This window comes from Oncorhynchus nerka, linkage group LG10, assembly GCF_034236695.1.
Source record: "Oncorhynchus nerka isolate Pitt River linkage group LG10, Oner_Uvic_2.0, whole genome shotgun sequence".
Lineage (NCBI taxonomy): Eukaryota > Metazoa > Chordata > Actinopteri > Salmoniformes > Salmonidae > Oncorhynchus > Oncorhynchus nerka.
In genome coordinates this window covers 3,981,601-4,007,300 of record NC_088405.1, presented here as the reverse complement: position 1 = coordinate 4,007,300, position 25,700 = coordinate 3,981,601, and the positions used below count along the sequence as shown (strand labels likewise).

At 45.8% G+C, this 25,700-nt stretch overlaps 1 protein-coding gene across 1 annotated transcript in view; it reads left to right on the top strand.

Annotated features, from left to right (window-relative positions):
* LOC135573636 (methionine synthase-like) overlaps positions 1 to 25,700 on the top strand; it is a 97,192-nt gene that overhangs the window by 29,000 nt on the left and 42,492 nt on the right. Inside the window, 11 exon segments of the mRNA XM_065022931.1 lie at positions 4,511 to 4,696; positions 8,517 to 8,696; positions 10,430 to 10,546; positions 11,796 to 11,936; positions 16,956 to 17,074; positions 22,691 to 22,731; positions 23,229 to 23,249; positions 23,470 to 23,508; positions 24,281 to 24,300; positions 24,699 to 24,806; positions 25,269 to 25,369. Of these exon segments, the coding sequence (XP_064879003.1) occupies positions 4,511 to 4,696; positions 8,517 to 8,696; positions 10,430 to 10,546; positions 11,796 to 11,936; positions 16,956 to 17,074; positions 22,691 to 22,731; positions 23,229 to 23,249; positions 23,470 to 23,508; positions 24,281 to 24,300; positions 24,699 to 24,806; positions 25,269 to 25,369 (1,073 nt within the window).

The window sequence follows — 25,700 nt, the reverse complement described above, 5'->3', positions numbered from 1 at the left end:
CTCTCTCTCCTCGTTGTCCTCTTTATCCTCATCTCTCCTCTCCTCGTTGTCCTCTTTATCCTCATCTCTCTCCTCTCCTCGTTGTCCTCTTTATCCTCATCTCTCTCCTCTCCTCGTTGTCCTCTTTATCCTCATCTCTCTCCTCTCCTCGTTGTCCTCTTAATCCTCATCTCTCTCCTCTCCTCGTTGTCCTCTTTATCCTCATCTCTCTCTCCTCTCCTCGTTGTCCTCTTAATCCTCATCTCTCTCCTCGTTGTCCTCTTAATCCTCATCTCTCTCCTCTCCTCGTTGTCCTCTTTATCCTCATCTCTCTCCTCGTTGTCCTCTTTATCCTCATCTCTCTCCTCGTTGTCCTCTTTATCCTCATCTCTCTCCTCGTTGTCCTCTTTATCCTCATCTCTCTCCTCTCCTCGTTGTCCTCTTAATCCTCATCTCTCTCCTCGTTGTCCTCTTAATCCTCATCTCTCTCCTCTCTCGTTGTCCTCTTTATCCTCATCTCTCTCTCCTCTCTCGTTGTCCTCTTAATAATCTCTCTCCTCGTTGTCCTCTTTATCCTCATCTCTCTCCTCGTTGTCCTCTTTATCCTCATCTCTCTCCTCTCCTCTTTGTCCTCTTAATCCTCATCTCTGTCCTCGTTGTCCTCTTTATCCTCATCTCTCTCCTCTCCTCTTTGTCCTCTTAATCCTCATCTCTGTCCTCGTTGTCCTCTTTATCCTCCTCTCTCTCCTCTCCTAGTTGTCCTCTTTATCCTCATCTCTCTCCTCGTTGTCCTCTTAATCCTCCTCTCTCTCCTCTCCTCGTTGTCCTCTTTATCCTCATCTCTCTCCTCGTTGTCCTCTTTATCCTCATCTCTCTCCTCTCCTCGTTGTCCTCTTTATCCTCATCTCTCTCCTCGTTGTCCTCTTTATCCTCATCTCTCTCCTCGTTGTCCTCTTAATCCTCATCTCTCTCCTCTCCTCGTTGTCCTCTTAATCCTCATCTCTCTCCTCGTTGTCCTCTTAATCCTCATCTCTCTCCTCGTTGTCCTCTTTATCCTCATCTCTCTCCTCTCCTCGTTGTCCTCTTTATCCTCATCTCTCTCCTCGTTGTCCTCTTTATCCTCATCTCTCTCCTCTCCTCGTTGTCCTCTTTATCTTCCTCTCTCCTCTCCTCGTTGTCCTCTTTATCCTCATCTCTCTCCTCTCCTAGTTGTCCTCTTTATCCTCATCTCTCTCTCCTCTCCTCGTTGTCCTCTTAATCCTCATCTCTCTCCTCTCCTCGTTGTCCTCTTTATCCTCATCTCTCTCCTCTCCTCGTTGTCCTCTTTATCCTCATCTCTCTCCTCTCCTCGTTGTCCTCTTTATCCTCATCTCTCTCCTCTCCTCGTTGTCCTCTTTATCCTCATCTCTCTCCTCGTTGTCCTCTTTATCCTCATCTCTCTCCTCTCCTCGTTGTCCTCTTTATCCTCATCTCTCTCCTCTCCTCGTTGTCCTCTTGATCCTCATCTCTCTCCTCTCCTCGTTGTCCTCTTTATCCTCATCTCTCTCCTCTCCTCGTTGTCCTCTTTATCCTCATCTCTCTCCTCGTTGTCCTCTTTATCCTCATCTCTCTCCTCTCCTCGTTGTCCTCTTTATCCTCATCTCTCTCCTCTCCTCGTTGTCCTCTTTATCCTCCTCTCTCTCCTCGTTGTCCTCTTAATCCTCATCTCTCTCTCCTCTCCTCGTTGTCCTCTTAATCCTCATCTCTCTCCTCGTTGTCCTCTTTATCCTCATCTCTCTCCTCTCCTCGTTGTCCTCTTTATCCTCATCTCTCTCCTCGTTGTCCTCTTTATCCTCATCTCTCTCCTCTCCTCGTTGTCCTCTTAATCCTCATATCTCTCCTCGTTGTCCTCTTAATACTCATCTCTCTCCTCGTTGTCCTCTTTATCCTCATCTCTCTCCTCGTTGTCCTCTTTATCCTCATCTCTCTCCTCTCCTCGTTGTCCTCTTTATCCTCATCTCTCTCTCTCCTCGTTGTCCTCTTTATCCTCATCTCTCTCTCGTTGTCCTCTTTATCCTCATCTCTCCTCTCCTCGTTGTCCTCTTAATCCTCATCTCTCTCCTCGTTGTCCTCTTTATCCTCATCTCTCTCTCTCCTCGTTGTCCTCTTAATCCTCATCTCTCTCCTCGTTGTCCTCTTTATCCTCATCTCTCCTCTCCTCGTTGTCCTCTTTATCCTCATCTCTCTCCTCTCCTCGTTGTCCTCTTTATCCTCATCTCTCTCTCGTTGTCCTCTTTATCCTCATCTCTCTCCTCTCTCGTTGTCCTCTTAATCCTCATCTCTCTCCTCGTTGTCCTCTTTATCCTCATCTCTCTCCTCTCCTCGTTGTCCTCTTAATCCTCATCTCTCTCCTCGTTGTCCTCTTTATCCTCATCTCTCTCCTCCTCGTTGTCCTCTTTATCCTCATCTCTCTCTCCTCGTTGTCCTCTTTATCCTCATCTCTCTCCTCTCCTCGTCCTCTTTATCCTCATCTCTCTCTCTTGTCCTCTTTATCCTCATCTCTCTCCCTCTCGTTGTCCTCTTTAACCTCATCTCTCCTCTCCTCGTTGTCCTCTTTATCCTCATCTCTCTCTCTTGTCCTCTTTATCCTCATCTTGTCTCTTTATCTAATCTCCCAGGTGTCCTCTTTATCTCATCTCTCTCTCTCCTCGTCCTCTTTATCCTCATCTCTCTCTCTCGTTGTCCTCTTAATCTCATCTCTCTCTCCTCGTTGTCCTCTTAATCCTCATCTCTCTCCTCTCTCGTTGTCCTCTTTATCCTCATCTCTCTCCTCTCCTCGTTGTCCTCTTTATCCTCATCTCTCTCCTCTCCTCGTTGTCCTCTTTATCCTCATCTCTCTCCTCTCCAGGTTGTCCTCTTTATCCTCATCTCTCTCTCGTTGTCCTCTGTAATCCTCCCAGGTGTCCTCTCTCTCTCTCTCTAGGTACCTCTGTGTATAGACTCGTCTAACTTCCAGGTGTCCTCTCTCTCTCTCCTAGGTACTCTGTGTATAGACTAGGTGTCCTCTCTCTCTCTCCTCTCCTAGGTACCTCTGTGTATAGACTCGTCTACCTTCCAGGTGTCCTCTCTCTCTCTCCTCTCCTAGGTACCTCTGTGTATAGACTCGTCTAACTTCCAGGTGTCCTCTCTCTCTCTCCTCTCTAGGTACCTCTGTGTATAGACTCGTCTAACTTCCAGGTGTCCTCTCTCTCTCTCTCTAGGTACCTCTGTGTATAGACTCGTCTAACTTCCAGGTGTCCTCTCTCTCTCTCCTCTCCTAGGTACCTCTGTGTATAGACTCGTCTAACTTCCAGGTGTCCTCTCTCTCTCCTCTCCTAGGTACCTCTGTGTATAGACTCGTCTAACTTCCAGGTGTCCTTTCTCTCTCTCTCTCCTCTCTCTCTCTCTCTCTCTCTAACTTCCAGGTGTCCTTTCTCTCTCTCTCTCTCTCCTCTCCTAGGTACCTCTGTGTATAGACTCGTCTAACTTCCAGGTGTCCTCTCTCTCTCTCCTCTCCTAGGTACCTCTGTGTATAGACTCGTCTAACTTCCAGGTGTCCTCTCTCTCTCTCCTCTCCTAGGTACCTCTGTGTATAGACTCGTCTAACTTCCAGGTGTCCTCTCTCTCTCTCTCCTCTCCTAGGTACCTCTGTGTATAGACTCGTCTAACTTCCAGGTGTCCTCTCTCTCTCTCCTCTCCTAGGTACCTCTGTGTATAGACTCGTCTAATTTCCAGGTGTCCTCTCTCTCTCTCTCCTCTCCTAGGTACCTCTGTGTATAGACTCGTCTAATTTCCAGGTGTCCTCTCTCTCTCTCTTCTCTTCTAGGTACCTCTGTGTATAGACTCGTCTAACTTCCAGGTGTCCTCTCTCTCTCTCCTCTCCTAGGTACCTCTGTGTATAGACTCGTCTAACTTCCAGGTGTCCTCTCTCTCTCTCCTCTCCTAGGTACCTCTGTGTATAGACTCGTCTAACTTCCAGGTGTCCTCTCTCTCTCTCCTCTCCTAGGTACCTCTGTGTATAGACTTGTCTAACTTCCAGGTGTCCTCTCTCGCTCTCTCCTCTCCTAGGTACCTCTGTGTATAGACTCGTCTAACTTCCAGGTGTCCTCTCTCTCTCCTCTCCTAGGTACCTCTGTGTATAGACTCGTCTAACTTCCAGGTGTCCCCTCTCTCTCTCCTCTCCTAGGTACCTCTGTGTATAGACTTGTCTATCTTCCAGGTGTCCTCTCTCTCTCTCTCCTCTCCTAGGTACCTCTGTGTATAGACTTGTCTAACTTCCAGGTGTCCTCTCTCTCTCTCCTCTCCTAGGTACCTCTGTGTATAGACTCGTCTAACTTCCAGGTGTCCTCTCTCTCTCCTCTCCTAGGTACCTCTGTGTATAGACTCGTCTAACTTCCAGGTGTCCTCTCTCTCTCTCTCTCTCTCTCCTCTCCTAGGTACCTCTGTGTATCGACTTGTCTAACTTCCAGGTGTCCTCTCTCTCTCTCTCCTCTCTCTCTCTCTCCTCTCCTAGGTACCTCTGTGTATCGACTCGTCAAACTTCGAGGTGATCAAGGCGGGGCTGAAGTGTTGTCAGGGGAAGTGTATCGTGAACAGCATCAGTCTGAAGGAAGGAGAAGAGGAGTTTCTCCAGAGAGCTACGACTGTCAGACGCTACGGGGCTGCCGTGGTGGTTATGGCCTTCGACGAGGAGGGTCAGGTGAGACTCAGACGCTACGGGGCTGCCGTGGTGGTTATGGCCTTCGACGAGGAGGGTCAGGTGAGACTCAGACGCTACGGGGCTGCCGTGGTGGTTATGGCCTTCAACGAGGAGGGTCAGGTGTGACTCAGACGCTACGGGGCTGCCGTGGTGGTTATGGCCTTCGACGAGGAGGGTCAGGTGAGACTCAGACGCTACGGGGCTGCCGTGGTGGTTATTGGCCTGCGACGAGGAGGGTCAGGTGAGACTCAGACGCTACGGGGCTGCCGTGGTGGTTATGGCCTTCGACGAGGAGGGTCAGGTGAGACTCAGACGCTACGGGGCTGCCGTGGTGGTTATGGCCTTCGACGAGGAGGGTCAGGTGAGACTCAGACGCTACGGGGCTGCCGTGGTGGTTATGGCCTTCGACGAGGAGGGTCAGGTGAGACTCAGACGCTACAGGGCTGCCGTGGTGGTTATGGCCTTCGACGAGGAGGGTCAGGTGAGACTCAGACGCTACGGGGCTGCCGTGGTGGTTATGGCCTTCGACGAGGAGGGTCAGGTGAGACTCAGACGCTACGGGGCTGCCGTGGGGGTTATGGCCTTCGACGAGGAGGGTCAGGTGAGACTCAGACGCTACGGGGCTGCCGTGGTGGTTATGGCCTTCGACGAGAAGGGTCAGGTGAGAAAGAGTATGTGAACCCTTCGAGAATTACCTGGATTTATGTGTAAATTGGTCATCCATTTTGATCTGATCTTCATCTAAGTCACAACAAAAGAGAAACACAGTCTGCTTAAACTAATAACACACTAATTATTGCATTTTTCTTGTCTATATTGAATACAACATTTAAACATCCACAGTGTAGGTTGGGAAAAGTATGTGAACCCCCCCCAAGCCTAATGACCTCTCCTAAAGCTAATTGGAGTCAGGAGTCAGCTAACCTGGAGCCCAATCAATAAGACGAGATTGGAGATGTTGGTTAGAGCTGCCTAGAAGTATAAAAAACACTCACAAAATTTTAGTTTGCTGTTCACAAGAAGCATTGCCTGATGTGACCCATGCCTCGAACAAAAGAGATCTCAGAAGACTGAAGATTAATTGTTGACTTGCATAAAGCTGGAAAGGGTTACAAAAGTATCTCTAAAAGCCTTGATGTTCATCAGTCCACGGTAAGACAAATAGTCTATAAATGGAGAAAGTTCAGCACTGTTGCTACTCCCCCTAGGAGTGGCCGTCCTGCAAAGATGACTGCAAGAGCACAGGAGCAGAATGCTCAATGAGGTTAAGAAGAATCCTAGAGTGTCAGCTAAAGACTTACAGATATCTCTGGAACATGCTAACATCTCTGTTGACGAGTCTACGATACGTAAAACACTAAACAAGAATAGTGTTCATGGGAGGACACCACAGAAGAAACCACTGCTGTTAAAAAAAACATTGCTGCACGTCTGAAGTTTGTAAAAGAGCACCTGGATGTTCCACAGCGCTACTGGCAAGATATTCTGTGGACAGATGGAACTACAGATGAGTTGTTTGGAAGGAACACACAACACTATGTGTGGAGAAAAAAAGGCACAGGACACCAACATCAAAACCTCATCCCAACTGTAAAGTCTGGTGGAGGGAGCATCATGGTTTGGGGCTGATTTACTGCCTCAGGGCCTGGACAGCTTGCTATCATCTACGGAGAAATGAATTCCCAAGTTTATCAAGATATTTTGCAGGAGAATGTAAGGCTATCTATCCGCCAATTGAAGCTCAACAGAAGTTGGGTGATGCAACAGGACAACGACCCAAAACAGAATGGCTTCAACAGAAGAAAAACACGCCTTCTGGAGTGGCCCAGTCAGAGTCCTGACCTCCTGGAGTGGCCCAGTCAGAGTCCTGACCTCCTGGAGTGGCCCAGTCAGAGTCCTGACCTCCTGGAGTGGCCCAGTCAGAGTCCTGACCTCAACCAGAGTGGCCCAGTCAGAGTCCTGACCTCAACCTGATTGAGATGCTGTGGCATGACCTCAAGAGAGCAGTTCACACCAGACATCCCAAGAATATTGCAGACCTGAAACAGTTTTGTAAAGAGGAATGGTCCAAAATTCCTCCTGACCGTTGTGCCGGTCTGATCCACAACTACAGAAAACGTTTGGTTGAGGTCATTGCTGCCAAAGGAGGGTCAACCAGTTATTAAATCCAAGGGTTCACCTACTGGTTGAGTTTATTGCTGCCAAAGGAGGGTCAACCAGTTATTAAATCCAAGGGTTCACCTACTGGTTGAGGTTATTGCTGCCAAAGGAGGGTCAACCAGTTATTAAATCCAAGGGTTCACCTACTGGTTGAGGTTATTGCTGCCAAAGGAGGGTCAACCAGTTATTAAATCCAAGGGTTCACCTACTGGTTGAGTTTATTGCTGCCAAAGGAGGGTCAACCAGTTATTAAATCCAAGGGTTCACATACTGGTTGAGTTTATTGCTGCCAAAGGAGGGTCAACCAGTTATTAAATCCAAGGGTTCACCTACTGGTTGAGTTTATTGCTGCCAAAGGAGGGTCAACCAGTTATTAAATCCAAGGGTTCACCTACTGGTTGAGTTTATTGCTGCCAAAGGAGGGTCAACCAGTTATTAAATCCAAGGGTTCACCTACTGGTTGAGGTTATTGCTGCCAAAGGAGGGTCAACCAGTTATTAAATCCAAGGGTTCACCTACTTTTCCCACCCTGCACTGTGAATGTTTACACAGTGTGTTCAATAAAGACATGAAAACGTATAATTGTTTGTGTGTTATTAGTTTCAGCAGACTGTGTTTGTCTGTTGTTGTGAGTTAGATGAAGATCAGATCAAATTTTATGACACAATTTATGCAGAAATCCAGGTAATTCAAAAGGGTTCACATACTTTTTGTGGTTACATTCCTAGAGCCTTGAAACATCTGTCTTCTCTGGTTTCCTACAGGCTACGGAGACAGAGCCTTGAAACATCTGTCTTCTCTGGTTTCCTACAGGCTACGGAGACAGAGCGCGGCCTTGAAACATCTGTTTTCTCTGGTTTCCTACAGGCTACCGAGACAGAGCGAGGCCTTGAAACAGCTCTTCTCTGGTTTCCTACAGGCTACCGACACAGAGCCTTGAAACATCTGTCTTCTCTGGTTTCCTACAGGCTACCGAGACAGAGCCTTGAAACAGCTGTCTTCTCTGGTTTCCTACAGGCTACCGAGACAGAGCGCGGCCTTGAAACAGCTGTCTTCCCTGGTTTCCTACAGGCTACCGAGACAGAGCGCGGCCTTGAAACATCTGTCTTCTCTGGTTTCCTACAGGCTACCGACACAGAGCGCGGCCTTGAAACATCTGTCTTCTCTGGTTTCCTACAGGCTACCGACACAGAGCGCGGCCTTGTAACATCTGTTTTCTCTGGTTTCCTACAGGCTACCGAGACAGAGCGAGGCCTTGAAACAGCTGTCTTCTCTGGTTTCCTACAGGCTACCGAGACAGAGCGAGGCCTTGAAACATCTGTCTTCTCTGGTTTCCTACAGGCTACCGAGACAGAGCGAGGCCTTGAAACAGCTGTCTTCTCTGGTTTCCTACAGGCTACCGAGACAGAGCGAGGCCTTGAAACAGCTGTCTTCCCTGGTTTCCTACAGGCTACCGAGACAGAGCGCGGCCTTGAAACATCTGTCTTCTCTGGTTTCCTACAGGCTACCGACACAGAGCCTTGAAACATCTGTCTTCTCTGGTTTCCTACAGGCTACCGAGACAGAGCGAGGCCTTGAAACATCTGTTTTCGCTGGTTTCCTACAGGCTACCGAGACAGAGCGCGGCCTTGAAACATCTGTCTTCTCTGGTTTCCTACAGGCTACCGACACAGAGCGCAAGGTCGACATCTGCAGCAGAGCCTATCGTCTCCTGGTAACTCAAGTGGGCTTTGACCCCAACGACATCATCTTTGACCCCAACATCCTGACCATCGGCACGGGCATGGAGGAACACAGCGAGTACGCCATCAACTTCATCAGAGCCACCAGGCTCATTAAGGTCAGTTGAGACCCGTGTCGTCTTTCTGCTAAACGCGGTCACTAACGCTGCTTCCTGTTGTCACTAACGCTGCTTCCTGTTGTCACAACACTGCTTCCTGTTGTCACAACACTGCTTCCTGTTGTCACTAACACTGCTTCCTGTTGTCACGCTCCGGGGATTTCTCTGGGACTGTGTCGTCTTTCTGCTAAACGTGGTCACTAACACTGCTTCCTGTTGTCACTAACACTGCTTCCTGTTGTCACTAACACTGCTTCCTGTTGTCACTAACACTGCTTCCTGTTGTCACTAACACTGCTTCTTGTTGTCACAACACTGCTTCCTGTTGTCACAACACTGCTTCCTGTTGTCACTAACACTGCTTCCTGTTGTCACGCTCCGGGATTTCTCTGGGACTGTGTCGTCTTTCTGCTAAACGTGGTCACTAACACTGCTTCCTGTTGTCACTAACACTGCTTCCTGTTGTCACTAACACTGCTTCCTGTTGTCACTAACACTGCTTCCTGTTGTCACTAACACTGCTTCTTGTTGTCACAACACTGCTTCCTGTTGTCACAACACTGCTTCCTGTTGTCACTAACACTGCTTCCTGTTGTCACGCTCCGGGGATTTCTCTGGGACTGTGTCGTCTTTCTGCTAAACGCGGTCACTAACACTGCTTCCTGTTGTCACTAACACTGCTTCCTGTTGTCACTAACACTGCTTCCTGTTGTCACTAACACTGCTTCCTGTTGTCACTAACACTGCTTCTTGTTGTCACAACACTGCTTCCTGTTGTCACAACACTGCTTCCTGTTGTCACTAACACTGCTTCCTGTTGTCACGCTCCGGGGATTTCTCTGGGACTGTGTCGTCTTTCTGCTAAACGCGGTCACTAACACTGCTTCCTGTTGTCACTAACACTGCTTCCTGTTGTCACTAACACTGCTTCCTGTTGTCACTAACACTGCTTCCTGTTGTCACAACACTGCTTCCTGTTGTCACGCTCCGGGGATTTCTCTGGGACTGTGTCGTCTTTCTGTATCCACACCAGTGGTGATGTCACAGCACCCAGCTGTCCCGGGTTTTCTGGGAAAGGAGATTACATCTCACCTCAGGGGGATTTCAAACAACCCACATGGCAGTGTGGGCTTCCAGGCTGTACTGTTAATGACCCACACTGTGTTTCCTGTAGGAGTCGTTACCTGGGGTCAGGATCAACTTGACCTTTTAACAGTATATCATATTTATATATTTTCTGTACAGGAGTTGTTGCCTGGGGTCAGAATCAACCTGACCTTTTAACAGTATATACTACAGTATATAATATATATATATATTCTCTAGAGGAGTCGTTACCTGGGGTCAGGATCAACTTGACCTTTTATCAGAATATAATATATATATATATATTCTCTACAGGAGTCGTTACCTGGGGTCAGAATCAACCTGACCTTATAACAGTATATACTATTTATATATATATATATATATACACAGTATGGGTCATATATATATTCTCTACAGGAGTCGTTACCTGGGGTCAGGATCAACCTGACCTTTTAACAGTATATAATATATATATATATTCTCTACAGGAGTCGTTACCTGGGGTCAGGATCAACCTGACCTTATAACAGTATATAATATATATATATATATATATATATCCTCTACAGGAGTTGTTGCCTGGGGTCAGAATCAACCTGACCTTATAACAGTATATAATATATATATATATATATTCTCTACAGGAGTTGTTGCCTGGGGCCAGGATCAGTGGAGGCCTGTCCAACCTGTCCTTCTCCTTCAGAGGCATGGAGGTCATCAGAGAGGCCATGCATGGAGCCTTCCTCTACCACGCTATCAAGGTAGGTGGAGCCTTCCTCTACCACGCTATCAAGGTAGGTGGAGCCTTCCTCTACCTCGCTATCAAGGTAGGTGGAGCCTTCCTCTACCACGCTATCAAGGTAGGTGGAGCCTTCCTCTACCTCGCTATCAAGGTAGGTGGAGCCTTCCTCTACCGCGCCTTCCTCTACCACGCCATCAAGGTAGGTGGAGCCTTCCTCTACCACGCTATCAAGGTAGGTGGAGCCTTCCTCTACCACGCTATCAAGGTAGGTGGAGCCTTCCTCTACCACGCTATCAAGGTAGGTGGAGCCTTCCTCTACCACGCTATCAAGGTAGGTGGAGCCTTCCTCTACCTCGCCATCAAGGTAGGTGGAGCCTTCCTCTACCTCGCTATCAAGGTAGGTGGAGCCTTCCTCTACCTCGCTATCAAGGTAGGTGGAGCCTTCCTCTACCACGCTATCAAGGTAGGTGGAGCCTTCCTCTACCACGCTATCAAGGTAGGTGGAGCCTTCCTCTACCACGCCATCAAGGTAGGTGGAGCCTTCCTAAACTGCGCCGTCAAGGTAGGTTGAACGCTAGCTAGCGGCCCTACTACGTTAGCCAGTGGCTATCGACATCTAGCTAGCTAGCGGCCCTACTACGTTAGCCAGTGGCTATCGACATCTACCTAGCTAGCGGCCCTACTACGTTAGCCAGTGGCTATCGACATCTAGCCAGCTAGCGGCCCTACTACGTTAGCCAGTGGCTATCGACATCTAGCCAGCTAGCGGCCCTACTACGTTAGCCAGTGGCTATCGACATCTAGCCAGCTAGCGGCCCTACTACGTTAGCCAGTGGCTATCGACATCTAGCCAGCTAGCGGCCCTACTACGTTAGCCAGTGGCTATCGACATCTAGCCAGCTAGCGGCCCTACTACGTTAGCCAGTGGCTATCGACATCTAGCCAGCTAGCGGCCCTACTACGTTAGCCAGTGGCTATCGACATCTAGCCAGCTAGCGGCCCTACTACGTTAGCCAGTGGCTATCGACATCTAGCCAGCTAGCGGCCCTACTACGTTAGCCAGTGGCTATCGACATCTAGCCAGCTAGCGGCCCTACTACGTTAGCCAGTGGCTATCGACATCTAGCCAGCTAGCGGCCCTACTACGTTAGCCAGTGGCTATCGTCATCTAGCCAGCTAGCGGCCCTACTACGTTAGCCAGTGGCTATCTAGCCAGCTAGCGGCCCTACCCTGCATGAGTAACCCTGTTGTCCTGCTGTCTCCTATAGGACGGTATGGACATGGGCATAGTGAACGCTGGCAGCCTGCCTGTCTATGATGATATCGACAAGGAGCTCCTGCTCATGTGTGAGAACCTTATCTGGAACAAAGACCCGGAGGCCACAGAGAAACTACTGCTGTACGCACAGGTATATGGTTGACACACTACAGTACATATACAGTACATATCCTAGTACAGATATATGGTTTACACTACAGTACATATCCTAGTATAACTTACTGTGCTTGTACACACAGATATATGGTTTACACACTACAGTACATATCCTAGTATAACTTACTGTGCTTGTATACACAGGTATATGGTTTACACACTACAGTACATATACAGTACATATCCTAGTATAACTTACTGTACTTGTACACACAGGTATATGGTTGACACACTACAGTACATATACAGTACATATCCTAGTATACTTGTACACACAGGTATATGGTTGACACACTACAGTACTTACTGTACTTGTACACACAGGTATATGGTTTACACACTACAGTACATATACAGTACATATCCTAGTATAACTTACTGTACTTGTACACACAAGTATATGGTTTACACACACAGTACATATCCTAGGTACAGGTATATGGTTTACACACTACAGTACATATACAGTACATATCCTAGTATAACTTACTGTACTTGTACACACAGGTATATGGTTGACACACTACAGTACATATACAGTACATATCCTAGTATAACTTACTGTGCTTGTACACACAAGTATATGGTTTACACACTACAGTACATATACAGTACATATCCTAGTATAACTTACTGTACAGGTATATGGTTTACACACTACAGTACATATACAGTACATATCCTAGTATAACTTACTGTACTTGTACACACAGGTATATGGTTGACACACTACAGTACATATACAGTACATATCCTAGTATATCTTACTGTACTTGTACACACAGGTATATGGTTTACACACTACAGTACATATACAGTACATATCCTAGTATAACTTACTGTACTTGTACACACAAGTATATGGTTTACACACTACAGTACATATCCTAGTATAACTTACTGTACAGGTATATGGTTTACACACTACAGTACATATACAGTACATATCCTAGTATAACTTACTGTACTTGTACACACAGGTATATGGTTGACACACTACAGTACATATACAGTACATATCCTAGTATAACTTACTGTGCTTGTACACACAAGTATATGGTTTACACACTACAGTACATATACAGTACATATCCTAGTATAACTTACTGTACAGGTATATGGTTTACACACTACAGTACATATACAGTACATATCCTAGTATAACTTACTGTACTTGTACACACAGGTATATGGTTTACACACTACAGTACATATACAGTACATATCCTAGTATAACGTACTGTGCTTGTACACACAGATATATGGTTTACACACTACAGTACATATACAGTACATATCCTAGTATAACTTACTGTACAGGTATATGGTTTACACACTACAGTACATATCCTAGTATAACTTACTGTGCTTGTATACACAGGTATATGGTTTACACACTACAGTACATATACAGTACATATCCTAGTATAACTTACTGTACAGGTATATGGTTTACACACTACAGTACATATACAGTACATATCCTAGTATATCTTACTGTGCTTGTATACACCGGTACACAGCCTTCGGGAAAGTATTCAGACCCCTGGACTTTTCCCACATTTTGTTACGTTACAGCCTTATTCTAAAATGGATGACATTGTTTTTCCCCTCCGCAATCTATAAAGAATATCCCATAATGAAAAAGTAAAAACATTTCTTGTTTTTGTTGAAATGTTGGCAAATTTGTTAAACAGCAATACCTTATTTACATTAGTATTCAGACCCTTTGACATCATAATACCCCATAATGACATCACAATACCCCATAATGACATCACAATACCCCATAATGACATCATAATACCCCATAATGACATCACAATACCCCATAATGACATCACAATACCCCATCATGAAAAAGCTGCATCCTGACCCTTTGCTATGAGACTCCAAATTGATCTCAGCTGCATCCTGTTTCCATTGATCATCCTTGAGACGTTTCTACAACTTGATTGGAGTCCACCTGTGGTAAATTCAATTGATTGGACATGATTTGGAAAGGCACACACCTGTCTATAAAACGTCCCACAGTTGACAGTGAATGTCAGAGCAAAAACCAAGCCATGAGGTCGAAGGAATTGTCAGTTGAGCTCCGAGACAAGAAGAAGGTCCCCAAGAACAGGGGCGTCATCATTCTTAAAAGGAAGCGGTTTGGAAACAACTTGGCCGCCCGGCCAAACTGAGCAATCGGGGGAGAAGGGCCTTGGTCAGCGAGGGGACCAAGAAACCGACAGAGCTCCAGAGTTCCTCTGTGGAGATTGGAGAACTTTCCAGAAGGACAACCATCCCTGTAGCACTCCACCAATCAGGCCTTTATGGTAGAGTGGCCAGACGGAAGCCACTCCTCAGTAAAAGGCACATGACAGTCTACTTGGAGTTTTCTAAAAAGCACCTAAAAGAGTCTCAGACCATGAGAAACAAGATTCTCTGGTCTGATGAAACCAAGATTGAACTCTTTGGCCTGAATGCCAAGCATCACATCTGGAGGAAACCTGGCACCATCCCTACGGTGAAGCATGGAGGTGGCAGCATCATGCTGTGGGGACGTTTTCAGCAGCAGGGACTGGGAGACTAGTCAGGATCGAGGCAAAGATGAACGGAGCAAAGTACAGAGAGATCCTTAATGAAAACCTGCTCCAGAGCACTCAGAACCTCAGACTGGGGTGAAGGTTCACCTTCCAACAGGACAACGACCCTAAGCACACAGCTAAGACAACGCAGGAGTGGCCAGAGCCCGGACTTGAACCCGATCGAACATCTCTGGAGAGACCTGAAAATAGCTGTGAAGCAATGCTCCCCATCCAACCTGACAGAGATTGAGAAGCTTGTAGCGTCATACCCAAGAAGACTCGAGGCTGTAATCACTGCCAAAGGTGATTCAACAAAGTACTAAGTAAAGGGTCTGAATACTTATGTAAATATATATATATATAATATATATATATTTTTTAATATAAATTTGCAAACATTTCTATACTGTTTTTGTTTTGTCATTATGGGGTATTGTGTGTAGATTGATGAGGAAAATAAACAATACAATTTAGAATAAGGCTGTAACGTAACAAAATGTGGAAAAAGTCAAGGGGTCTGAATACTTTCCCGAAGGCACCGGTGTATGGTTTACACAGTACAGTACATATCCAACAACAGGTTTGTGCTTTACACACAGTACATATTCTGTATAAACAGGTACATACTGGTCCATCTGGTTAACACAGTACATACTGGTCCACCTGGTTAACACAGTACATATTCTGTATAGACAGGTACATACTGGTCCATCTGGTTAACACAGTACATATTCAGTATGAACAGTACATACTGGTCCACCTGGTTAACACAGTACATACTGGTCCACCTGGTTAACACAGTACATATTCTGTATAGACAGGTACATACTGGTCCATCTGGTTAACACAGTACATATTCTGTATAGACAGGTACATACTGGTCCATCTGGTTAACACAGTACATACTGGTCCACCTGGTTAACACAGTACATATTCTGTATAAACAGGTACATACTGGTCCACCTGGTTAACACAGTACATACTGGTCCACCTGGTTAACACAGTACATACTGGTCCACCTGGTTAACACAGTACATATTCTGTATAAACAGGTACATACTGGTCCACCTGGTTAACACAGTACATATTCAGTATGAACAGTACATACTGGTCCACCTGGTTAACACAGTACATATTCTGTATAGACAGGTACATACTGGTCCATCTGGTTAACACAGTACATATTCAGTATGAACAGTACATACTGGTCCACCTGGTTAACACAGTACATACTGGTCCACCTGGTTAACACAGTACATATTCTGTATAGACAGGTACATACTGGTCCATCTGGTTAACACAGTACATATTCTGTATAGACAGGTACATACTGGTCCATCTGGTTAACACAGTACATATTCTGTATAAACAGGTACATACTGGTCCATCTGGTTAACACAGTACATACTGGTCCACCTGGTTAACACAGTACATATTCTGTATAAACAGGTACATACTGGTCCACCTGGTTAACACAGTACATACTGGTCCACCTGGTTAACACAGTACATACTGGTCCACCTGGTTAACACAGTACATATTCTGTATAAACAGGTACATACTGGTCCACCTGGTTAACACAGTACATATTCTGCTGTATAAACAAGTACATACTGGTCCATCTGGTTAACACAGTACATACTGGTCCACCTGGTTAACACAGTACATGTCCTGCTGTATAAACAGGTACATACTGGTCCATCTGGTTAACACAGTACATACTGGTCCACCTGGTTAACCCAGTACATGTCCTGCTGTATAAACAGGTACATACTGGTCCACCTGGTTAACACAGTACATACTGGTCCACCTGGTTAACACAGTACATACTGGTCCACCTGGTTAACACAGTACATACTGGTCCACCTGGTTAACACAGTACATACTGGTCCACCTGGTTAACACAGTACATACTGGTCCACCTGGTTAACACAGTACATACTGGTCTACCTGGTTAACACAGTACATACTGGTCCACCTGGTTAACACAGTACACATTCTGCTGTATGAACAGGTACATACTGGTCCACCTGGTTAACACAGTACATATTCTGCTGTATGAACAGGTACATACTGGTCCACCTGGTTAACACAGTACATACTGGTCCACCTGGTTAACACAGTACATACTGGTCCACCTGGTTAACACAGTACATACTGGTCCACCTGGTTAACACAGTACATACTGGTCTACCTGGTTAACACAGTACATACTGGTCCACCTGGTTAACACAGTACACATTCTGCTGTATGAACAGGTACATACTGGTCCACCTGGTTAACACAGTACATACGGGTCCACCTGGTCAACACAGTACATGTCCTGTAACTCTGTGGCTGTATGTCTCTGCTCGCTGGGGTTACCTGATCCCTAGTACAGTGTACTAGATCCCCTCTGAAGAGAATCCTGTCGTTTTCAGAGCTGTGCCAAAGGAGGGAAGAAGGTGGTCCAGACGGATGAGTGGCGAGAGGGAACAGTGGAGGAGAGGCTGGAGTATGGGCTCATCAAGGTTAGTATAGTATGGGTTCATCAAGGTTAGTATAGTATGGGCTCATCAAGGTTAGTATGGGCTCATCAAGGTTAGTATAGTATGGGCTCATCAAGGTTAGTATAGTATGGGCTCATCAAGGTTAGTATAGTATGGGCTCATCAAGGTTAGTATAGTATGGGCTCATCAAGGTTAGTATAGTATGGGCTCATCAAGGTTAGTAGGAGAGAGGCTGGAGTATGGGCTCATCAAGGTTAGTATAGTATGGGCTCATCAAGGTTAGTATAGTATGGGCTCATCAAGGTTAGTAGGAGAGAAGCTGGAGTATGGATTCATCAAGGTTAGTAGGAGAGTGGCTATAGTATGGGCTCATCAAGGTTAGTATAGTATGGGCTCATCAAGGTTAGTATAGTATGGGCTCATCAAGGTTAGTAGGAGAGAGGCTGGAGTATGGGCTCATCAAGGTTAGTATAGTATGGGCTCATCAAGGTTAGTATAGTATGTGCTCATCAAGGTTAGTATAGTATGGGCTCATCAAGGTTAGTATAGTATGGGCTCATCAATGTTAGTATGGTATGGGCTCATCAAGGTTAGGTATAGTATGGGCTCATCAAAGTATAGTATGGGCTCATAGGTATATGTATGGGCTCATCAAGGTTAGTATAGTATGGGCTCATCAAGGTTAGTATAGTATATGGGGCTCATCAAGGTTAGTAGGAGAGAGGCTGGAGTATGGGGGGCTCATCAAGGTTAGTATAGTATGGGCTCTCATCAAGGTTAGTATAGTATGGGCTCATCAAGGTTAGTATAGTATGGGCTCATCAAGGTTAGTATAGTATATGGGCTCATCAAGGTTAGTATAGTATGGGCTCATCAAGGTTAGTATGGTATGGGCTCATCAAGGTTAGTATAGTATGGGCTCATCAAGGTTAGTATAGTATGGGCTCATCAAGGTTAGTATAGTATGGGCTCATCAAGGTTAGTATAGTATGGGCTCATCAAGGTTAGTAGGAGTATGGGCTCATCAAGGTTAGTAGGAGAGAGGCTCATCAAAGGTTAGTATGGGCTCATCAAGGTTAGTATAGTATGGGCTCATCAAGGTTAGTATGGGCTCAGGTATGGGCTCATCAAGGTTAGTATAGTATGGGCTCATCAAGGTTAGTATAGTATGGCCTACTGCTAGTATGGGCTCATCAAGGTTAGTATCAAGGTTAGTATAGTATGGGCTCATCAAGGTTAGTATAGTATGGGCTCATCAAGGTTAGTATAGTATGGGCTCATCAAGGTTAGTATGGTATGGGCTCATCAAGGTTAGTATAGTATGGGCTCATCAAGGTTAGTATAGTATGGGCTCATCAAGGTAGTATGGGCTCAGTATAGTATGGGCTCATCAAGGTTAGTATAGTATGGGCTCATCAAGGTTAGTATGGTATGGGCTCATCAAGGTTAGTATAGTATGGGCTCATCAAAGGTTGGTATAGTATGGGCTCATCAAGGTTAGTATAGTATGGGCTCATCAAGGTTAGTATAGTATGGGCTCATCAAGGTTAGTATAGTATGGGCTCATCAAGGTTAGTATAGTATGGGCTCATCAAGGTTAGTATAGTATGGGCTCATCTCATCAAGGTTAGTATAGTATGGGCTCATCAAGGTTAGTATAGTATGGGCTCATCAAGGTTAGTATAGTCATCAAGGTTAGTATAGTATGGGCTCATCAAGGTTAGTATAGTATGGGCTCATCAAGGTTAGTATAGTATGGGCTCATCAAGGTTAGTATAGTATGGGCTCATCAAGGTTAGTATAGTATGGGCTCATCAAGGTTAGTAGTATGGGCTCAGAGTAGGCTGGAGTATGGGCTCATCAAGGTTAGTATAGTATGGGCTCATCAAGGTTAGTATAGGGCTCATCAAGGTTAGTATAGTATGGGCTCATCAAGGTTAGTATAGTATGGGCTCATCATGGTTAGTATAGTATGGGCTCATCAAGGTTAGTAGGAGTATGGAGTATGGGCTCATCAAGGTTAGTATAGTATGGGCTCATCAAGGTTAGTATAGTATGGGCTCATCAAGGTTAGGTTAGTAGGAGAGAGGCTATCAAGGTTAGTAGGAGAGAGGCTGGTATGGGCTATGGGCTCATCAAGGTTAGTATAGTATGGGCTCATCAAGGTTAGTATGGAGGGTATGGGCTCATCAAGGTTAGTATAGTATGGGCTCATCAAGGTTAGTATAGTATGGGCTCATCAAGGTTAGTATAGTATGGGCTCATCAAGGTTAGTATAGTATCAAGGGCTCATCAAGGTTAGTATAGTGGAGTATGGGCTCATCAAGGTTAGTATGGTAGTATGGGCTCATCAAGGTTAGTATAGTATGGGCTCATCAAGGTTAGTATAGTATGGGCTCATCAAGGTTAGTATAGTATGGGCTCATCAAGGTTAGTATAGTATGGGCTCATCAAGGTTAGTATAGTATGGGCTCATCAAGGTTAGTATAGTATGGGCTCATCAAGGTTAGTATAGTATGGGCTCATCAAGGTTAGTATAGTATGGGCTCATCAAGGTTAGTATAGTATGGGCTCATCAATGGTATAGTATGGGCTCAGAGGTTAGTATAGTATGGGCTCATCAAGGTTAGTATAGTATGGGCTCATCAAGGTTAGTATAGTATGGGCTCATCAAGGTTAGTAGTATAGTATGGGGCTCATCAAGGTTAGTATGGCTCAGAGAGTATGGGCTCATCAAGGTTAGTATAGTATGGGCTCAGTATAGTATGGGGCTCATCAAGGTTAGTATAGTATGGGCTCATCAAGGTTAGTATAGTATGGGCTCATCAAGGTTAGTATAGTATCAAGGTTAGTAGGAGTATGGGCTCATCAAGGTTAGGGTATGGGCTCATCAAGGTTAGTATAGTATGGGCTCATCAAGGTTAGTATAGTATGGGCTCATCAAGGTTAGTATGGTATGGGCTCATCAAGGTTAGTATAGTATGGGCTCATCAAGGTTAGTATAGTATGGGCTCATCAAGGTTAGTATAGTATGGGCTCATCAAGGTTAGTATAGTATGGGCTCAAGGTTAGTAGGATCAAGGTTAGTAGGCTGAGGCTGAGTATGGGCTCATCAAGGTTAGCTGGAGTATGGGCATCAAGGTTAGTATAGTATGGGCTCATCAAGGTTAGTATAGTATGGGCTCATCAAGGTTAGTAGTATGGGCTCATGGGTTAGTATAGTATGGGCTCATCAAGGTTAGTATAGTATGGGCTCATGGGTTAGTATGGTATGGGCTCATCAAGGTTAGTATAGTATGGGCTCATCAAGGTTAGTATAGTATGGGCTCATCAAGGTTAGTATAGTATGGGCTCATCAGGGAGGAGGCTGGTAGTATGGGCTCATCAAGGTTTAGGAGGCTAGTATAGTATGGGCTCATCAAGGTTAGTATAGTATGGGCTCATCAAGGTTAGTATAGTATGGGCTCATCAAGGTTAGTATAGTATGGGCTCATCAAGGTTAGTATAGTATGGGCTCATCAAGGTTAGTATAGTATGGGCTCATCAAGGTTAGTATAGTATGGGCTCATCAAGGTTAGTAAGGAGAGGGGCTGGAGTATGGGCTCATCAAGGTTAGTATAGTATGGGCTCATCAAGGTTAGTATAGTATGGGCTCATCAAGGTTAGTATAGTATGGGCTCATCAAGGTTAGTATGGTATGGGCTGGTTAGTATAGTATGGGCTCATCAAGGTTAGTATAGTATGGGCTCATCAAGGTTAGTATAGTATGGGCTCATCAAGGTTAGTAGTATGGGTATCAAAGGTTAGTAGGAGAGAGGCTGGAGTATGGGCTCATCAAGGTTAGTATCATCAAGGTTAGTATAGTATGGGCTCATCAAGGTTAGTATAGTATGGGCTCATCAAGGTTAGTATAGTATGTATGGGCTCATCAAGGTTAGTATAGTATGGGCTCATCAAGGTTAGTATAGTATGGGCTCATCAAGGTTAGTATGGTATGGGCTCATCAAGGTTAGTATAGTATGGGCTCATCAAGGTTAGTATAGTATGGGCTCATCAAGGTTAGTTAGTATGGGCTCATCAAGGTTAGTATAGTATGGGCTCATCAAGGTTAGTATAGTATGGGTTCATCAAGGTTAGTAGTATGGAGGCTGGTTAGTATGGGCTCATCAAGGTTAGTATAGTATGGGCTCATCAAGGTTGGTATAGTATGGGCTCATCAAGGTTAGTATCTATGGGCTCATCAAGGTTAGTATAGTATGGGCTCATCAAGGTTAGTATAGTATGGGCTCATCAAGGTTAGTATAGTATGGGCTCATCAGAGGCTGGAGTATGGGCTCATCAAGGTTAGTATAGTATGGGCTAGAGAGGGCTCATGTTAGTATAGTATGGGCTCATCAAGGTTAGTATAGTATGGGCTCATCAAGGTTAGTATAGTATGGGCTCATCAAGGTTAGTATAGTATGGGCTCATCAAGGTTAGTATAGTATGGGCTCATCAAGGTTAGTATAGTATGGGCTCACTCAAGGTATAGTATGGGCTCATCAAGGGCTCATCAAGGTTAGTATAGTATGGGCTCATCAAGTATAGTATGGGCTCAGGTTAGTATAGTATGGGCTCATCAAGGTTAGTATAGTATGGGCTCATCAAGGTTAGTATAGTATGGGCTCATCAAGGTTAGTATAGTATGGGCTCATCAAGGTTAGTATGGTATGGGCTCATCAAGGTTAGTATAGTATGGGCTCATCAGTATAGTATGGGCTCATCAAGGTTAGTATAGTATGGGCTCATCAAGGTTAGTATAGTATGGGCTCATCAAGGTTAGTATAGTATGGGCTCATCAAGGTTAGTATGAGTATGGGCTCATCAAGGTTAGTATAGTATGGGCTCATCAAGGGTATAGTATGGGCTCATCAAGGTTAGTATAGTATGGGCTCATCAAGGTTAGTATAGTATGGGCTCATCAAAGGTTAGTATAGTATGGGCTCATCAAGGTTAGTATAGTATGGGCTCATCAAGGTTAGTATGGTATGGGCTCATCAAGGTTATAGTATGGGAGAGGCTGGAGTATGGGCTCATCAAGGTTGGTATAGTATGGGCTCATCAAGGTAGTAGTATGGGCTCATCAAGGTTAGTATAGAGAGGCTATGGGCTCATCAAGGTTAGTATAGTATGGGCTCATCAAGGTTAGTATAGTATGGGCTCATCAAGGTTAGTATAGTATGGGCTCATCAAGGTTGGTATAGTATGGGCTCATCAAGGTTAGTATAGTATGGGCTCATCATCAAGGTTAGTATAGTATGGGCTCATCAAGGATGGGCTCATCAAGGTTAGTATAGTATGGGCTCATCAATAGTATGGGCTCATAAGGTTAGTAGGAGAGAGGCTGGAGTATGGGGCATCAAGGTTAGAGAGGTGGATGGGCTCATCAAGGTTAGTATAGTATGGGCTCATCAAGGTTAGTATAGTATGGGCTCATCAAGGTTAGTATAGTATGGGCTCATCAAGGTTAGTATGGTATGGGCTCATCAAGGTTAGTATAGTATAGTATGGGTTCATCAAGGTTAGTAAGAGAGAGGCTGGAGTATGGGCTCATCAAGGTTAGTTTAGTATGGGCTCATCAAGGTTAGTATAGTATGGGAAGGTTAGTATAGTATGGGCTCACTCAGTATGGAGAGTAGGTTAGGAGAGAGGTATGGGCTCCACGTTAGTATCTCTCTAGTATGATCAAGGGTATAGTATGGGCATCATAGTATAGTATGGGCTCCAAGCTATTTTCAGGTAGTATAGTCTAGAAAATAGTGGTTCTGGTATGGGCTCAAAACTGGGCTACAGATACATTTATAGTATGGGCTCATCAAATCTGGTAGTATGGGCTCTTTCTCTCATCACAATTATGGGCTATCAATAGTTCCTTCTCTGTAGTCTCAAGGTTGTATAGTATGGGCTCATCAAGGTTCATCAAGGGTATAGATGGGCTCAAAGTATGTATGGGCTCAGAGGACACAGAGTATAGTATGGGCTCATCAGGTCCCAGGCTGAGCTATGGGCTCATCAAGGTTAGTAAGCCCATCAAGGTTAGTACTGGAGTATGGGCATCAAGGTTAGTTTAGTATGGGCCCCTGATGTAACTCATCAAGGCATGAAAGGTGGGCTGGAGTATGGGCTCATCAAGGTTAGTAGACCTGTTTATAGTATGGGCTCAAGATGTAAGAGAGGCTCCTATGGGCTCATCAGGTTAGTTTAGGGGCTCATCAAGGTTAAGATAGTATGGAGGTTAGAGAGAGGCTGGAGTATCTCTCAAGGTTAGGTATGGGCTCAAAGGTTAGTATCCTCAGGTAGGGAGAGAAGAGATATCCTCAGGTAGGGGGAAAAGGTTCTGGTCAGATCAAATCTCAGGTAGGGGGAAGAGATATCCTCAGGTAGGGGGAAGAGATATCCCTCTCAGGTAGAGGGGTTCAGGTGGTGGGAGATATGGGATCCTCAGGTAGGGAGAGTTTGATATCCTCAGGTAGGGGGGAAGAGATATCCTCAGGTAGGGGGAAGAGATATCCTCAGGTAGGGGGAAGAGATATCCTCAGGTAGGGGGAGGACATCCTCAGGTAGGGGGAGAGATATCCTCAGGTAGGGGGGAAGAGAGATATCCTCAGGTAGGGGGAGGAAGAGATATCCTCAGGTAGGGGAGGAAGAGATATCCTCAGGTAGGGGGGAGATATATCCTCAGGTAGGGGGAAGATATATCCTCAGGTAGGGGGGAAGAGATATCCTCAGGTAGGGGGAGGATATCCTCAGGTAGGGGGAAGAGATATCCTCAGGTAGGGTCCTCAGGTAGGAAGAGATATCCTCAGGTAGGGGGGAAGAGATATCCTCAGGTAGGGGGAGAGATATCCTCAGGTAGGGGGGAAGAGATATCCTCAGGTTATCCTCAGGGGGAAGAGATATCCTCAAGGAGAGGGGGAAGAGATATATCCTCAGGTAGGGGGAAGAGATATCCTCAGGTAGGGGAAGAGATATCCTCAGGTAGGGAGAAGAGATATCCTCAGGTAGGGGAGAAGAGATATCCTCAAGTAGGGGGAAGATATATCCTCAGGTAGGGAGGGAAGAGATATCCTCAGGTAGGGGGAAGATATATCCTCAGGTAGGGGGAAGAGATATCCTCAGGTAGGGGGAAGAGAGATCCTCAGGTAGGGAGGAAGAGATATCCTCAGGTAGGGGGAAGAGATATCCTCAGGTAGGGAGGGAGAGAGATCCTCAGGTAGGGAGGAAGATATATCCTCAGGTAGGGGGAAGATATATCCTCAGGTAGGGAGGGAAGAGAGATCCTCAGGTAGGGAGGGAAGAGAGATCCTCAGGTAGGGAGGGAAGATATATCCTCAGGTAGGGGAGGAAGAGAGATCCTCAGGTAGGGAGGGAAGATATATCCTCAGGTAGGGAGGGAAGATATATCCTCAGGTAGGGAGGAAGAGATATCCTCAGGTAGGGAGGGAAGAGAGATCCTCAGGTAGGGGGAAGAGATATCCTCAGGTAGGGGGAGAGATATCCTCAGGTAGGGGAAGAGATATCCTCAGGTAGGGGAGAGACATCCTCAGGTAGGGGAAGAGATCACAGAGGAGATACTATAAGATGTTTCTATTCTTCTCATGATCCTGTGTGTGTGTGTGTGTGTGTGTGTAACAGGTGATAAAGTCAGCACGTGTGATGAAGAAGGCTGTCGCCCACCTGATCCCCTTCATGGAGAAGGAGAGAGAGGCCATGCTACTGGCATCAGGATCAGTAGAGGAGATTGTGAGTCTGTCTCTCTACCTGTCTGTCTGTCTGTCTGTCTGTCTGTCTGTCTGTCTGTCTGTGAGTCTGTCTCTCTACCTGTCTGTCTGTCTGTCCGTCTGTCTCTACCTGTCCGTCTGTCTCTCTACCATAGTGAAGGGACTGATTCATCACAGCTGTACAGTAACGATCTATACCCCCCCCCTGTTAGGACCCCTACCAGAGCACCATACTGTTGGCCACAGTGAAGGGCGACGTCTGTCTGTCTGTCTCTCTACAGTAATGATCTATACCCCCTGTTAGGACCCCTACCAGGGCACCATACTGTTGGCCACAGTGAAGGGAGACGTCTGTCTGTCTCTCTACAGTAATGATCTATACCCCCCCTGTTAGGACCCCTACCAGGGCACCATACTGTTGGCCACAGTGAAGGGAGACGTCTGTCTGTCTCTCTACAGTAATGATCTATACCCCCCCTGTTAGGACCCCTACCAGGGCACCATACTGTTGGCCACAGTGAAGGGAGACGTCCACGACATCGGAAAGAACATTGTAGGAGTGGTGCTGGGCTGCAACAACTTCAGGTAGGGGCGTGTTCTGTTCTATTGTTCTGGACTTGTATTCAGTTGTACATATTGTCCACATTAACTCTGTACCGGTACCCCCTGTATTGACTCTGTACCGGTACCCCCTGTATTGACTCTGTACCGGTACCCCCTGTATTGACTCTGTACCGGTACCTCCTGTATATAGTCTCCACATTGACTCTGTACCGGTACACCCTGTATATAGCCTCCACATTGACTCTGTACCGGTACCCCCTGTATATAGCCTCCACATTGACTCTGTACCGGTACCCCCTGTATATAGCCTCCACATTGACTCTGTACCGGTACCCCCTGTATATAGCCTCCA